Source organism: Candoia aspera, chromosome 1, assembly GCF_035149785.1.
Source record: "Candoia aspera isolate rCanAsp1 chromosome 1, rCanAsp1.hap2, whole genome shotgun sequence".
Taxonomy (NCBI): Eukaryota; Metazoa; Chordata; class Lepidosauria; order Squamata; family Boidae; genus Candoia; species Candoia aspera.
The window spans coordinates 7,656,321-7,670,676 of NC_086153.1; the positions used below are offsets into that span (position 1 = coordinate 7,656,321).

The window sequence follows — 14,356 nt, forward strand, 5'->3', positions numbered from 1 at the left end:
TATATATCTTTATTTTCCTATCCCCGCTTTCTTTTTATGTGCACTTTATTTTCATGAGGACATTCGTTTTTATGTAAGGGCCACAAAACAGCAATTCAACACTCTTGAAAGATGAGGATCTGCAACTGCAACCTGTATGGACGTAGCTTAACGTTTTGAAGATGCTGCCAGCCTTCGAAGTGCACCCATGCTCAATCGATTGAGCATAATTTGGCTGTTAATTTAATATGGCCGTAATCCTGATCCAACTAGAACTAAGCACATTTAAGTCCTGCTGTTTGTGATTGAAGAGGCGATTATTATTATTTTTTTCACTGAAACCAATAGAATTTATAAAAGCTTCTCTTTGGCTGGTTTCTCCAAAGGTTTTTGTTTATCCTAAAGCTGTGTGCATTTTTGTTCCAAGATCTCTTCTCAAAGTTGAATACCTGCATTTTTGGGATGAGCCGTTGGCGTGGGATGGAGTTTAGCATCTCTGGAAAACCCATCCAGGTTCCCTTTAATGGCTTCCAGGGCATCATCTCTGCTTTTTTCACCCATCTGAAAACATATTGGTATATCCTATTGTGAAACAGCTCTAACAGAATGTTCAGCTTTTTTAGAAAACCTAATACATTTATCACTTGCCCCCAACAAAGTAAACTACTTCCTCAGGATGGAATTCCTCAAGGAAAACCAGATGAGCAAAAAGATGAAAAAAAATATCTTAGATAAAACAAATCTTAGCTAAAAAATATCTTACATAAAAAAATATCTAAGAATAGCTAATAATTTAATATCCTGCTATATACTGTTTTGCTGAAACACTGGTATCTGTCAGTTTTTAAAAAAAAAATTCTATTCATTGTTTTAATTTCTCTCCTCAGCAGAAATTAATTTAAATCCAACTGGCTTGCCACTGAATGTATTTGTCACAGTGTACCTTTGGCTTCACACTGCTTAAAAGCCTTAGCTTTTGCTTCTGTTCTTCAAACTGACGTCTCTTTCTTTGTTCTTCCAAAACCTTCTGCTGGTGTTCAAATCGTTTCCTAAGAGATATAATCAATGCTGATTACAGACATGGTTTCGGCCTTAAGCCTAGCTGCTGTTTCTGTTACTTTGGTACTCGACCTTACTGCGAAGGAACGTAGACTTGGCCTTGGGCATGGGGAAGGAAGGGGCAATCTGTTAATCTAACAGGGACAATCTAAGATACCTTGGAGGAAAGATGACACAGTCCTGAGGAGGAGGAAAGAGAGAGAAAGAAACTCAAACTAATTCCGCCTTGATTTTGTTTAGTATAAGATGGAGCAGAGAAAAGCTTGGAGAGGCTTTCAAGGTTCTGTTATTCTATGGAAACCACTTTGGGACTATTTGCGTGAAACTGAAAAAAATGAAGTTTTGATTCTGGGTTTTGACGATTAAATTATTATTCTTTTATAGAAATAATGTTAGTTAAGGTTTAATTTAAGAATAAGAGATTAAGCTATTATAATATGCATTTATATCTGTGTTGAAGAAGGTTGGAAGTCTCTTTCTATTGCTTCTTGCTACTGCACCTTTTAGTTTTTCTTTTAATTCTATATTTAAGCTTTTCTGTATTTTGTATTGTACTCTCAAATCTTAATAAAGTTTTATTAAAAAAAGATTATGTTATTCTGTTTGACTATAATAAAATAGCATTCCTGGAATTCCCAAAGCCAGGCCTACATTCCTTCACACCTACAAGGTTTGGGTGCAAATTTCAGGCAATACTAGGATGTAATGTACAAACAAGGGAATAGAAGGTATGAATCCTGCCTCTTGATCTTAATTCATGATTAAGTAGGCCTACCAGTTTTGGGCTGCAAAATTCTGGACAATTACTAGACGGCAGCAAAGAGTAATAACATTATGTATCTATTTCTCTGCTCTCACTCAGTGGTGGTCCAGATTTCTGCAGCACAAATCTGATAGCTGTAGGCATAAGGTCTCCTGAGAGATGATCAAGTCCTTGGACATGATCAAGTGAAGTCGCCCTGAGTCGTGTGTTGAGTATGGCAGCTATATAAATTGATTAATTAATAAAAAATAACAAGGAAGACCAATGTTAACAGAATGGCTCACTTACTGCTGCTCTTCAACAAACTGCTTCCGCATATCAGGGGTATACTGGGGAGCTGCTGGACGCATTCCAAGGAAGGGACTTTGTCCCATATAAGGCATCCCTGCTGTTGGCATTGGACCCAGAGGCATGCCACCCTGTGAACAAAATTAGCAGTTCAATATTAAATGACAAATAAGAGACAGGGTGAAGAATACTTGGTAAATGATCCAGCAAAGTGCATCTCAGGAGATTCAAAATGTATGTGAACTTATTTATTTATTCATTTATTTGTCATAATTCCTTACTGCCCATCTCGTAAACGACAACTCTGAGCGTTCTTTCTTTCTTATAATGAGATCTCACCATCTGCAAATAAATGTCCATTATTTGTCCAGGTTATTTTATGTTTATAAATTATACGAACTATAAAAACTGAAAATGTTACAAGCATGGTACACTAGCCAATGAGATATAACAGTGTTTTTACAAAACAGAAGAAATTCATCCGTTCAGAATTAACAGCTCTTAATTCTTATTCCCCACACAGGTATAGCTTTGTAAAACAATTGGCTGGAGAAAAGCTACAGTGATTGCTTGTCTTATAGCAGGCTTTCCCTATTGAAAAACAGTTTAATTCAGCTGCTGTCCTTAAATTTCAAGAGCACAGAGACTCACATGTCTATTGCAAAGAGATCTATTTCATCAAAACTCAACCCTTGCCTGTTTTAATTTTGAATTGGTTTGGGTATTACTGTTTTGGATTGTAAACTGCTGAGACTCCTTCAGGATTGTGGCAGGCTATAAATGTAAGAAGTAAATAAATTTCTACCCCAATACTGGGGAGATTAATTAGTTAGCTGTTAGATTAGCACTCTGATCTCACAGTCCCCTAACTTTCCTGAAACCAGACTGTTCATTTAGCTTGCATGACAAATTAATGCAATGGTTAGTCTAGTGTTTTTCAAACTTGGCCACTTTAAGATGTGTGGGCTTTAACTCCCAGAAGAATGCTAAGCATGCTGGCTGGGGAATTCTGGGAGTTGAAGTCCACATATCTTAAAGTGGCCAAGGTTGAGAAACACTGGTTTAGTCTCTTTCAATTCTTTTTTATTATTATGTATCAGTTTTTTCCAATCTCGAGATCACATCCTTTTCCAAAGTTGTTGACAGAGGGCTATTAGCACTTTAAGTGTCTCTTCTCCTGCAGCTTTAAACAATTCATTGAGTATTTCATCTACACCTGATATTTTCCTATTTGATTTACTTTGTAACCTCTCCTATTTCACTTTTTAGTGGGGTCAGTTCCTAGCGATTGTTGCCTCACATTCTTTTATAGATTTATACTTCTATTGGAAACATTTTAATTGTTTGAATTGTATGATTTCATTGAAGATCTGAAAGACCAGGTTAGGGACAGACTGTCATGGAGAGGATCTATGTATGTGATTGCTAAGAGTTGAAAACAACTTGATAGCACTTAATCAATCAATCAATGGCTTCATTGCTGGGAATCTTGGGAGACACAGCAACAAATGTCCATGAGAAACTGTTGACTGGCAGGGCCCAGGAAGTGGGCCTTCTCTGCCATGGCCCCCGCCCTGTGCAACACTCTTCCCCCAGAGGTGAGGCAGGTCCCCTCTCTCCCGGCCTTCCGGAATGGGGTGAAGACCTGACTCTGCCATCTCGCTTGGGGTGGGAGGAGGGGTAATCAATCCTGGGGGTGGCTAGCACCCTGAAGAGTTTAATGAATTTAAGTTAAGAACATTTTAACATCTCCATCTTGGATTTTGTATTTATATTTTTATTTAAGAATACTGTTTTTTATTGTATTTTAACCTGTATTTATCTTAGTTTTATTGTAAACCGCCGAGTCGCTCTTTGAGTGAGATGGGCAGTGACAAAATTCAAAATATAAATACATACATACATACATACATACAAATCTAATGGATGAACAGACAGATTTCTGTACTGGCCCTGCCACTTTTGAGGGTGTAGCTTGGTGGCTCTTGGCCCCCCAAAAATGGGATGTTCTGCTTCAGGGGATTATTGTTTCCTCATTCCTTGGGGAAAGAACAGGATATGAATAAAAATGTTTAATATGCCACAGTTATCCCAGGATGTGAAGCCAGCCACGTGCCTTGCCTATGTTTCTCTCCCTCTAATCATGACACTAACCTAATCTAGCTAACGACTAGCTTTTCATCTGAATCATTCTCAGTCTGACCCAGCCTGGCTTTGGCGTGTAAAATCAGGCCGCTTTAAGCATTCTGAAAGTCTTGTGAGTTGGAACACAGTGTTTTTCACCGTGGCTATCTTTCTGCGCTCAAAATACTTCCCAAATGTTAGCAACTGCCTGTTTTACACTTAAGAAGGGCCATTTTGATCTGAATCAAAGTCAAAATGGAAATGGAAACAATTCAGACACGTTCAAAACAATTCAAAAATGTTCCAAAAAATTTGGAAACAATCCAAAAGGGTTGCATATTACTGTTAATAATCCTGATACAAATTAAAACCAGAGAGCTTCAAATCGACTCCACACAAACCTGCACAGTCATCGTTCCAGGAGGCATCTGAGAGCCATAATTCATTCCCATCATGCCCTGCATGTTGGGCTGCATGACAGACACCATTGGGAAGCTTTGCTGCTGCATGGGAATCATCCCTACACCAAGACATCAAAAACTGGTTAGGATTCCTGTTGAGACAATTCCACAGCTAAACTTATGATGCTCAGGTCAAGGACAGATACGACTGGACCAATCTATCAGCTAATAATTAAGGGACTGGGGATCAAAACAGATCTTCCTGTTTCTCAAAAACTGATGCTTGTTTTGAGGGCGGACCTCGATTAAGCAATATCTCTTGGGCTTCCTCCTCAGACCACAGCCATACCTGGCAGGAGTGCTCCAAGCAGTGCCAAGTTCCTATATTATTTAATTTCCAACAAAGATCTGGCTGGATAGCCGGCTTCCCTTCCAAAAGGCTTTAAAGAATCCTGCATTGAGCAGTGAGTTGGACCATCCTGGATGACCTCTCAGGATGCTCCCAAAAATATTATTAATACAGAGCTTAAACCTTTCAAGTAAGAGTTTGAAAGCAGCTAGTTAGCATTAACCTTAGTTAAATTGCCATGCAGATTTAAATCAAAGGGGAAGAAGGTCTTTGAATGTTAACTCTTATGGTGAATCAGTCTCACATTACCAAGTCCTTTGGCTTCTCTCCAAAAAACTACAGGTAGTCCTCACTTAGCGACCACAACTGGGACCAGAATTTCAGTTGCTAAGCAAAGCAGTCATTAAGCAAATCCGACCCGATTTTACAGCCTTTTTTGTGGCAGGCATTAAGTGATTCACGTGGTCATTAAGCAAATCACATAGTTCCCCATTGATTTTGCTTGCCAGAAGTCGGCCGGGAAGGTCGAAAATGGTGATCATGTGACCACGGGACGCTGCGACGGCCATAAATGCAAACTGGTTGCCAAGTGCCCAAATCGTGATCACGTGACCATGGGGACACTGCAACGGTTGTAAGTGTGAGGACCAGTCATAAGTTGGGTTTTTCAGTACTGTTGTAAGTCTGAATTGTCACTAAACAAATGGTTGTTAAGCAAGGACTAGCTGTAGTCTTAAGCAGAGGGGCAAGGGGGTGAGTCACTCAGTTCCCAGCATCCTCATTTTTCAGCCACAGCCTCACTTTGCCCACAGTAGAAAAGAAAGAAATTCTAAAAGCCCAACTACCACTCCAATATTGACAGTTCTGAGTTACAGAGCACCTAACTTAAGATACTCCACCCTTCTTCTTTCAAATCCAGTAGCTTTTCGGGTTTTTACTTACCTTGCGGGCCGAGACCACCAGCTACAGGGAAAACAAAGCTGAAACAAGAAGAGGAGAGAAAAAAATCAACATACTGTTTAAGGAGAACACCCCTTGCTGAAAATCCTTAGTACAGATGACTACCCCCATGAAGAGACCCCATTAGTTACTAAATACCATGTCAGTGAAAAAAATTGGCAAGCATTTTTTTCAGATTGTGGAAAGCCCCAGGAGAAAACAGAATTTATTTTTTCAAATTTATATTTATTAAGAATTTTCATATAATAAAAGACAAATTAAAAAAGAACAAAAAGTGCAAGAAAAGAAAAAGAAAACTAAAGTTAAGAAATATATAAATGACTTCTGACCTTCTTTTCAACAGACAATACTGTCCCTCCTCCCTCTTAAATATTTTACAAATCCCCTCGCCCCTCATTTAGTCCGCATCTTTCATAATCTTCATGTTCTGTTATTACTACTGTGACCAAGAGGCAGTGTTCAGGATGATTTATTTACGAGCCACCAGGGATACACATTGTGCTAAACCTAAAAGTACTTTGTCTAACTCTGACCTAGCGCAATGTGTGAATCCAAGCACTGGCTGGGTGGTCAACCACACTTTACAACTTAAGCGTTCCAGGTCAGCCAACCATTATGGCTTAGTAAAAAAAAGCATGGTTTAAACAAGGCACACACAGGGCACTGTGTGAATCCTTCCAGTCTGTGACTCAGTCCACAGATGTAAAATAATTCCATTTGCTTCCTTATAAATCTTAAGAGCCATGTTTCTGACTGTGTGCAATTGAACTTACTGGTCATCAGCATCAGTTCCTGATATTAACTGATGTTGAGTCACTGGGCAGCTATCATAGCTTGATACGCAGAGTCCTGGATAATGAAACTGGAAAAGTCTGCTTCCGGGTCCAATTCAAGGTGTTGGTTATCACCTTTAAAGCCCTACATGGCATGGGGCCAGGCTACCTGAAGGACAGCCTCTTCCCCGCTTCATCAGCCCGTCCCACCCGATCATGCAAAGAGGGCATGCTGTGGACCCCGTCGGTAAGAGAATTCCATCTGGCGGGGTCCAGGAGGCGGGACTTCTCGGCAGTAGCTCTCACCCTCTGGAAGATCTTGCCCTCAGAGGTGAGGCTAGCCTCATCACTCCTGGCCTTCCGGAGGAATTTGAAGACCTGGCTCTGCCACCTGGCCTGGGGCGGGGAGAATAGTCATGCCTGGGGATGGCTAGTGCCCTAGAGTGCTTGTTGCATACAAGAACTGACTCAGATCATTTCCCATTTGGATTCCATTTTTATTTATAACTATTGCTGACTTGTAATTGTACTTTTAGATATTGTATTTTTATATATTGTAATTGCATTATATATTTATTGTTTTATTGATTATTTTGTTGTAAACTGTCCAGTTTCCCTCTGGTGGGAGGAGATGGATGGTGACAAATCTGATAAACAAACAAATAAACAAACAAACTTGGGATAGAACAATTTTTCCTGTTCTTTTTTCCCAAAGAAAAAAATGTGGAATATTGGAAATCATATGCGAGTACTTAATATATGTTTTCCCATTTATCTTTTAAAGCATTTTTCCAAGTTTTGCAAGTTTAACCAAAGCTACATAAGCATAACATCAATACCCTGCATTACAATGCTGTCAGTGCAATTAATGCCTTTTGGATCACCCCTTAGAAAAACATGAAAGTTTGCCAGCCAGGAAAAAAATAAGCAGTATGTTTCACAAAAGCCTGAAGCCATAAGAACAAATTCTAGGAACATCATACAGCCTTTTTAACAGACAGGAAGGAAATTCATTTCAACAGCTCTAATTGCAATTAATGGCATGATGAGAGAGAGCTGTCAGCCAAGATTTTGCCTCTTAAGGCAGAAAAAACCTTAAGGAATAAAAGGTAGTGATATGTTAATATTTAACTGCTCTTGAAATGTTTTATTCTGGTTAAACTTTATAGAAAAGTGTATCCAGAAGCATCCTTCATGGAATGTGTGAAATGTCACAGCCTTTTATTTCATATCCTTCTTGGACTGACCAGTCACTCCTCCAATTTAAGTTTCACAATGACAAATTGCAGAACTATATTTATGGACGTTCTTTGTTCAACTGTCTAGCGACCTTGAATAATATTCCAACCATATCTATTAATCAGCATGCCAAAAATTTATGACTGCTTTAAATCACTTATTACCAGTTTGGGGGAAGGAGGGATTGCACCCCCGCCCCCAAATTTCTTACACGACAGGAGTTCCTCAAGCGACCAGTTCTTCCTGGCCACTGGTTCTTTTCCACAGAAAGGGTTACCAAGTCTTCAAACTTGGACTCCACTTGGTCAACATCAGACTGTCCCAACACTATTTCCATTTTAGTTTGACTACCTTCTGACCAGTCTTACACCATCACACATTCTTAGTTTACCCTTAATAATGTTTGTGCTTAAGAAAAGCAACATACTCTATACTTGAATAGATTACTCCATTTGTTCAGCTGCTTCTGAGTTGTACCACAGAGCAACCCCCAGATGCTGGTAAAATGCTGCCAGATGTTAAAGCCACAGAGCAGTGAACTGTACGCTTCAATCTAAGCATCGCAACATTTCTGTAGGAAACAAATCTTTCTCCAATGATAAAATCAAGTACAATTCTCCCAAGTATGGTGACTCAGTTCTCAAATTCCCAGCCACCTCTCTTGCAAGACCTTCCAAAATGATCTAGAGAAAGGAACGAATTCCCACTCCACATATATGCATACTGTGCTCCAATTAATAGCTGTTCATTCTAGGAGCTGAAGGCTCCAGTAACTCTGGAGGGTATCAGGTTAGGTAATGTTGATCTGCTAGTGTAGCAGACCTAATTCAGAATACAAAAGAGTAGAATATGCTCTTAAGAACTATATGTATACATGGGAAGCTTGATTAATGATATGAAACCTATGGCAGAGGTCAACCCATCTTATTTCACACTTCACATCTGCATATTACAGTATATTCAAATCTCCCTACTGACACCTAAATGAGATTTTTACGGTGCTGGTGGTGACAACAGCAAGGAGGAAAAGGACGGCAGGTGTGCACAAAAGGTGATCTGAAGTGTCGTACAACCCAGCCTGGCCTCACCCATTGCCATTTAATGAGGGAAGGAAATAAAGGATAAATCATTAAACATACATGGCTTTCTAAAGAAGTAGTAACTTATTTATAAGAGCTTATGCAGAAGACAAAAACACTCATATTAATTAGACTCAAAGTTAAAGGAAAAAAGATAATGCAAAGCTATTATTTTTCCGATACTCTGAACTGTGGTGTTGGAGGAAAATTCTGAGAGTGCCTTGGACTGAACGAAGATCAAACCAGTCCATCCTCCAGGAAATAAAGCCAGACTGCTCACTTGAGGGAATGATATTAAAGGCAAAACTGAAGTACTTTGGCTACATAATGAGAAGACAGGACACCCTGGAGAAGACGCTGATGCTGGGGAGAGTGGAGGGCAAAAGGAAGAGGGGCCGACCAAGGGCAAGGTGGATGGATGACATTCTCGAGGTGACGGACTCGTCCCTGGGGGAGCTGGGGGTGTCGATGACCGACAGGAAGCTCTGGCGTGGGCTGGTCTACGAAGCCACAAAGAGTCAGAAGCGACTCAACGAATAAACAACAACAAAGATCCTATAAAATTACATACAATCTGCAACTGACTGTTTAATGAGTTAAAGATCATTTCATGAAGATTGGATACTTTTAAAAATCCATCTGTAATCTATTTCTCTGTAATAGAAGGAAATGAATATTCATTAATCAAACTCTGAAAAGCTTACCTGCCCACAAAATCTTTTATTAGCTCACCCACATACAAGTGTGTCAATAGGGTAGGCTGAACTTTCTAAAGAATTTTGATGAGAAGCAAAAATTATTTGGGGGGATTTTAAGTAGCTTAACTGTGGACAGGGCTGCAATGTTGTTCTTTCGGGGAAAATAAGTAGTTCATTAATCCTAGCCATTTGAAATACTGCTCACTGTTACTGTTGCCAATATTGAAACCAGTATGATATATCTTCTATAGCCATTTAACAGAAGAAGTGAGTCCCACTCATACCCCACATATATGCATACTGTGCCCCACATATTAGCTCATTTATATATGCAGTTATCATTCAATCTCCTAGCATTTAAAAAACACCCCACTCCAACTGAATCTGCGTGCTTTACGTAATAAAAAGCCAGACAAAGAAAACAGAGAAATAGAGATGTGTCCAGAAAAGCCACATGAAACTTTAAAAATCTTACAAGGGTTCACCCACTGCCCTGACCCAAGACCTGGGAGCATGGCCAGGTTTTCAACACTTTTCAGATATCATCCAAGTGGGAGCCAAAAGAGGGGATGCTGTTTCCAGCGGGCGGGTGCTGTGCCAAAGAAGGCATATCTCCAAGGCTCCAATAGGCAACACTGTTTAATTGAGCACATCCATTCTTCTGGATCTCACCAGATGGACAGAAGCTATCAGAGATAGGCAGTCCCTCAACTAACCAAACCCTAAGAATTTTATAGGTGATAATCAGCGCTCTGAATCACACCTGGAAGCCAACCAGTACAGCTCATGGAGCACTTGTGTCACACGGGCATACCATGGCACGCCTATTACTGCTCACACTCCTGCATTCTGGGCCAGCTGTACCTTCTAATTGATCTTCAAGGGCAACCGCATGTACAGCACACTGCAATAGTCCATTAGTAAGGTGACTAGGGTAAGAGTGACCGTTGGTTAGTACTTGAATGGGAAACCACCAAGAAATTCCAGAGCTAAAGGTTAGAGACAGTGTTTTTCAAGCTTGGCAACTTTAAGATGTGTGGACTTCAACTCCCAGAATTCCCTAGCCAACATCCTGGCTGGGGAATTCTGGGAGTTGAAGTCCCCACATCTTACAGCTGCTGGAGTTTGAAAAACACTGGGTTAGACTGAGAAGTAAAAAACAAACACACCCACACAAATCCTGGAGGAAGGTAATGTGAAACCACTTCCTTTGTGTTGCCAAGAAAAGTCTGTATGGATGTGTCCCTGCACTCACCACGACTTGAACTCAACTCGGGGATCTTTACTTTACCTGCATTGCTATAAAGATTTGGAATCCTGACTTCCTTTGCAAATGTGTTGCAGGAAGGAGAGACAAACATACTATTTTCATCACCAATCTCTATTATTGAAAAGAGAATTAAAAGACATTAAGATCTATTTAGCCTTGAGCCTACGCTGAGAGTTTAAACTCTAGTTCTGATATCAACTTGTCAGGAAACATCTGGCCAGTACAGGAAATACAGGGGCAAACAAGTGATTTCCCCCCCTCCCCTTAATAAGACATATATAAAATTAAGAGAAGAAATACTGTTTGAACTAGATGTTTAATTAGGCATCAGTAATTGGCGGTTTCATAACTGTTTTGAATGCTTGGCTCAGCCCTGATACTATTTAATGGAGACTGTAAAATTAAGAGCTTCTCATCACTTACAATATACTCTTCCCATTATCTATATGTAAGTAAATTTACATTTTAAAATCTCACTTCTCTCTCTCTGATTGACATGAAGAATGGATAAGAGCTGCCTTGGGCTTATTTATAATAGTTTTATTTAAAAATCTCACCCTTTTCTTTGTTGGGGATTTGTGTGCAGAGAAGGAAAAAGAGAGAAAGAAAGAGAAATCTCTCATCTATTCTACCTCTTTATATGGCATCCAGAAGATAAAATGAATAATTTTCTGAGAGTTTCAAAAAATGTGTACACAAGTTAAATACCCAAGCACACTCATGGGGGTGGGATTTCATATATACTGGGCTTAAATGAATTCAGAAAAATGCTCACCTAGAGAGAAAAAGAGACAAAGACAGAGAGAGACAGCATTTACTACTATATGTTTTTACGGTGTTTTTAATTGTTAGACGGCAAATCATGAATTTGACACAGGCAGCCACATAAATTGAATAAGCTACATATTTTAATGGCTTTTTTTACTGTTGTTACCAAGCCAGAGTCATGAATCTGAGATGGGTGGCCATATAAATTGAATAAACAAACATACACTCATACACATTCTTGGGGGGAATTGGATTTTGTATCCACTGTGCACGAATGCATGCAGAAAAATGCTCAGCCAGCCTATGACAACAAAACACCCTGGTGGATTGTCGACAAGTCTACACCGCGGGCAGGTGTACATGTCCACACACCCACCACAGTAGTGGGACTGCATATATGCATATATAGACACACAGAGCCCCATACATGAATTGTGTGTGTAAAAGGAATTCTCACGCCCTGTCGGAGCGGGATGGATTCCGGACGGGTCCTCGGAAGCGCTGGAAGCCGGGCGGGGCACGGACCAGACCGCCCCCACCTGATCCCACCTCGAATCAAAGGCAGGGGCGGATGCGGGCCTCCTCAGAGGCAGCCCCCCACCCGTGCTCGTGTCAGCGGAGACCCACGCCGCCTTAGCCCCCTTGCCCCCCACCAAGCGACGAGGACATGCCCGCCGACGGGCGAGCCGGAGACACGTCGGAAGCCCCCCGAGACCCTCCTGAGAGGCGCTGCCCCCCCCCCCCCCCAGCCCTCTGCTCGTCTCCCCAACCGCCCCTCCGCGGCCTGGCTACCTGGCGGGCCCGGGGCTTCCTGCTGCTGCTGCCGCTCCTCCGGCGCCGCCGCCCGCTGCGCTCGCCACCCCCGGCGGCCCGGCCGCGACGCCCGCAGCAACGGCGGGGGCGGTCCCGGCCCCCAGCCCCGCCGGCCGCAGCGCCATCTTGCCGCCGCCGCCGCCGCCTCCCGTCAGCTGGGCCGCCGCAGCGACTTCCGGGGCAGAGCCGGCGCGTGCTCGCGCGGGTTGGGTCTCGCGTGTCGCCCGCGGGCTCCTGCGCTCATCAGTCTGGGGCCGGCGGGGTGGAGCCCCCGGGTGCCCTTGCGGCTATCCAGGCCACCCCCCCTCTGGTCGGGGCAGAAAGGACTCCCGATGCAAGCGTCCCCGGCAGCCCCCATCCGAAGCGGACGCAACGAACACCTGGGGGAGAGAGAGTCGTTGCAGCCTTGAGATGTAGCGGCGCTCGCTCGCTCGCCCCATAATCGCAGGGGCCGTGCTGGCTGTGTATGATGGGAGCGAGTTGCTCCGGAAGGCACCCTGGCTGCAGGCAGGCGCCCGGGGGAAAGGGAGCGAGCGCCGCAAAGGTTATGTAGGCTCGATCGGTTGGGCTTGCATGAGGCGCGCCTCTGAAACAGGGACGGAATCCATTCCTGGGCGCAGTTTTTCAAACTTGGCAACTTTAAGACGCGGGGACTTCAACTCCCAGAATTCCCCAGCCAGCAGGTCAGGTGACCTAACACAGATGAATTGGCTGCCATTTAAGTTCGTTCTAACAGACTCCATCAATCTAAGTGGGAAAATGTGCACACAGAAGCAGCACTCCAGTTTTGAGATTCATGTAGGTGCAGTTTCTCCCACCTGTTTCCATCCTAAAGCACAGATGCGCCAGAACAAAGACAAGGATATGAAAGGTTAACCTCACCGATGTGTGGTGATTCTAGCTGAAAATTAAGACGGCAGGGACCGATGACTGACTCCATCAAATGGTGGGATAGAGGCTGCCAGCATTTGAAACTCCAGCCTTTTACAGATAGTCCTTGCTTAACAATCACAATTGGGACCGGAATTTTGGTTGCTAAGCAAAGCAGTCATTAAGTGAATCTGACCCATTTTACTTTTTGTGCAGCAGCCGTTAAGTGAATCTGCAGGTGTTAAGAGAACCACGTGGTTGATAAGTGAATCATGCAGTTCACCACTGAGTTTGCTTGCCAGAAGCCAGCCAGGAAGGTAAAAAATGGCAATCACATGACCACGGGACGCTGCAATGGTCATAAATGCAAACCAGTCACCAAGCATCCAAATAGTGATCATATGAGCAGGGGGGAAAACACTGCAATGGTCATGAATGTGGGGACTGGTCACAAGTCTGTTTTTCCAGCACTGTCCTAAGTCCAAACCATCACTAAACAAATGGTCATTAAACAAGGACTACCTGTACAACACTCGATCTCAAAATTGTACACACACACAGACCAAAATACAAAAACTAATATTTAAACAACACAACCATTTGGACCCAGTTTATTGAATGGAATATGGTTTAAGTTTTATAACCCGCAAGATCACACAGTTGTAAGAGAATTATGCTGTCTCACTTGGGGCAGGAAGGTGGGTAGTCATTCTTGGGGGTGGCTCACGCCTGAGAGCCCTCCTACTGGATTGGAATTTTTATAGCCACTTGGATTCTATATTTATTTACATTGTATTTTATATTTGTAACTTGTTTTTACTTTTTATGAGATTTTAACGTTTACTGTTATATTTTAACAGTATTAATTTTATTGTAAACTGCTCAGAGTCCCTCTTTTGGGGAGATGGGTGGTAACAAAGTTT

General features: G+C 42.2%; 1 protein-coding gene across 3 annotated transcripts in view; it reads right to left on the reverse strand.

The window, feature by feature from the left end:
* The window catches only part of SYNRG (synergin gamma), a 69,883-nt gene extending 57,183 nt beyond the window's left edge, over positions 1-12,700 (reverse strand). For all 3 annotated transcript variants that reach the window (XM_063296773.1, XM_063296764.1, XM_063296761.1), the window contains exons 1-6: positions 12,543-12,700; positions 5,906-5,943; positions 4,615-4,733; positions 2,090-2,220; positions 923-1,028; positions 429-540 (exon numbers count right to left, since the gene is read on the reverse strand). In XM_063296773.1, the coding sequence (XP_063152843.1) occupies positions 429-540; positions 923-1,028; positions 2,090-2,220; positions 4,615-4,733; positions 5,906-5,943; positions 12,543-12,688 (652 nt within the window). In that variant the 5' untranslated portion in view covers positions 12,689-12,700. The remainder of the gene's footprint in view (positions 1-428; positions 541-922; positions 1,029-2,089; positions 2,221-4,614; positions 4,734-5,905; positions 5,944-12,542) is intronic.
* Positions 12,701-14,356: the final 1,656 nt, after the last annotated feature.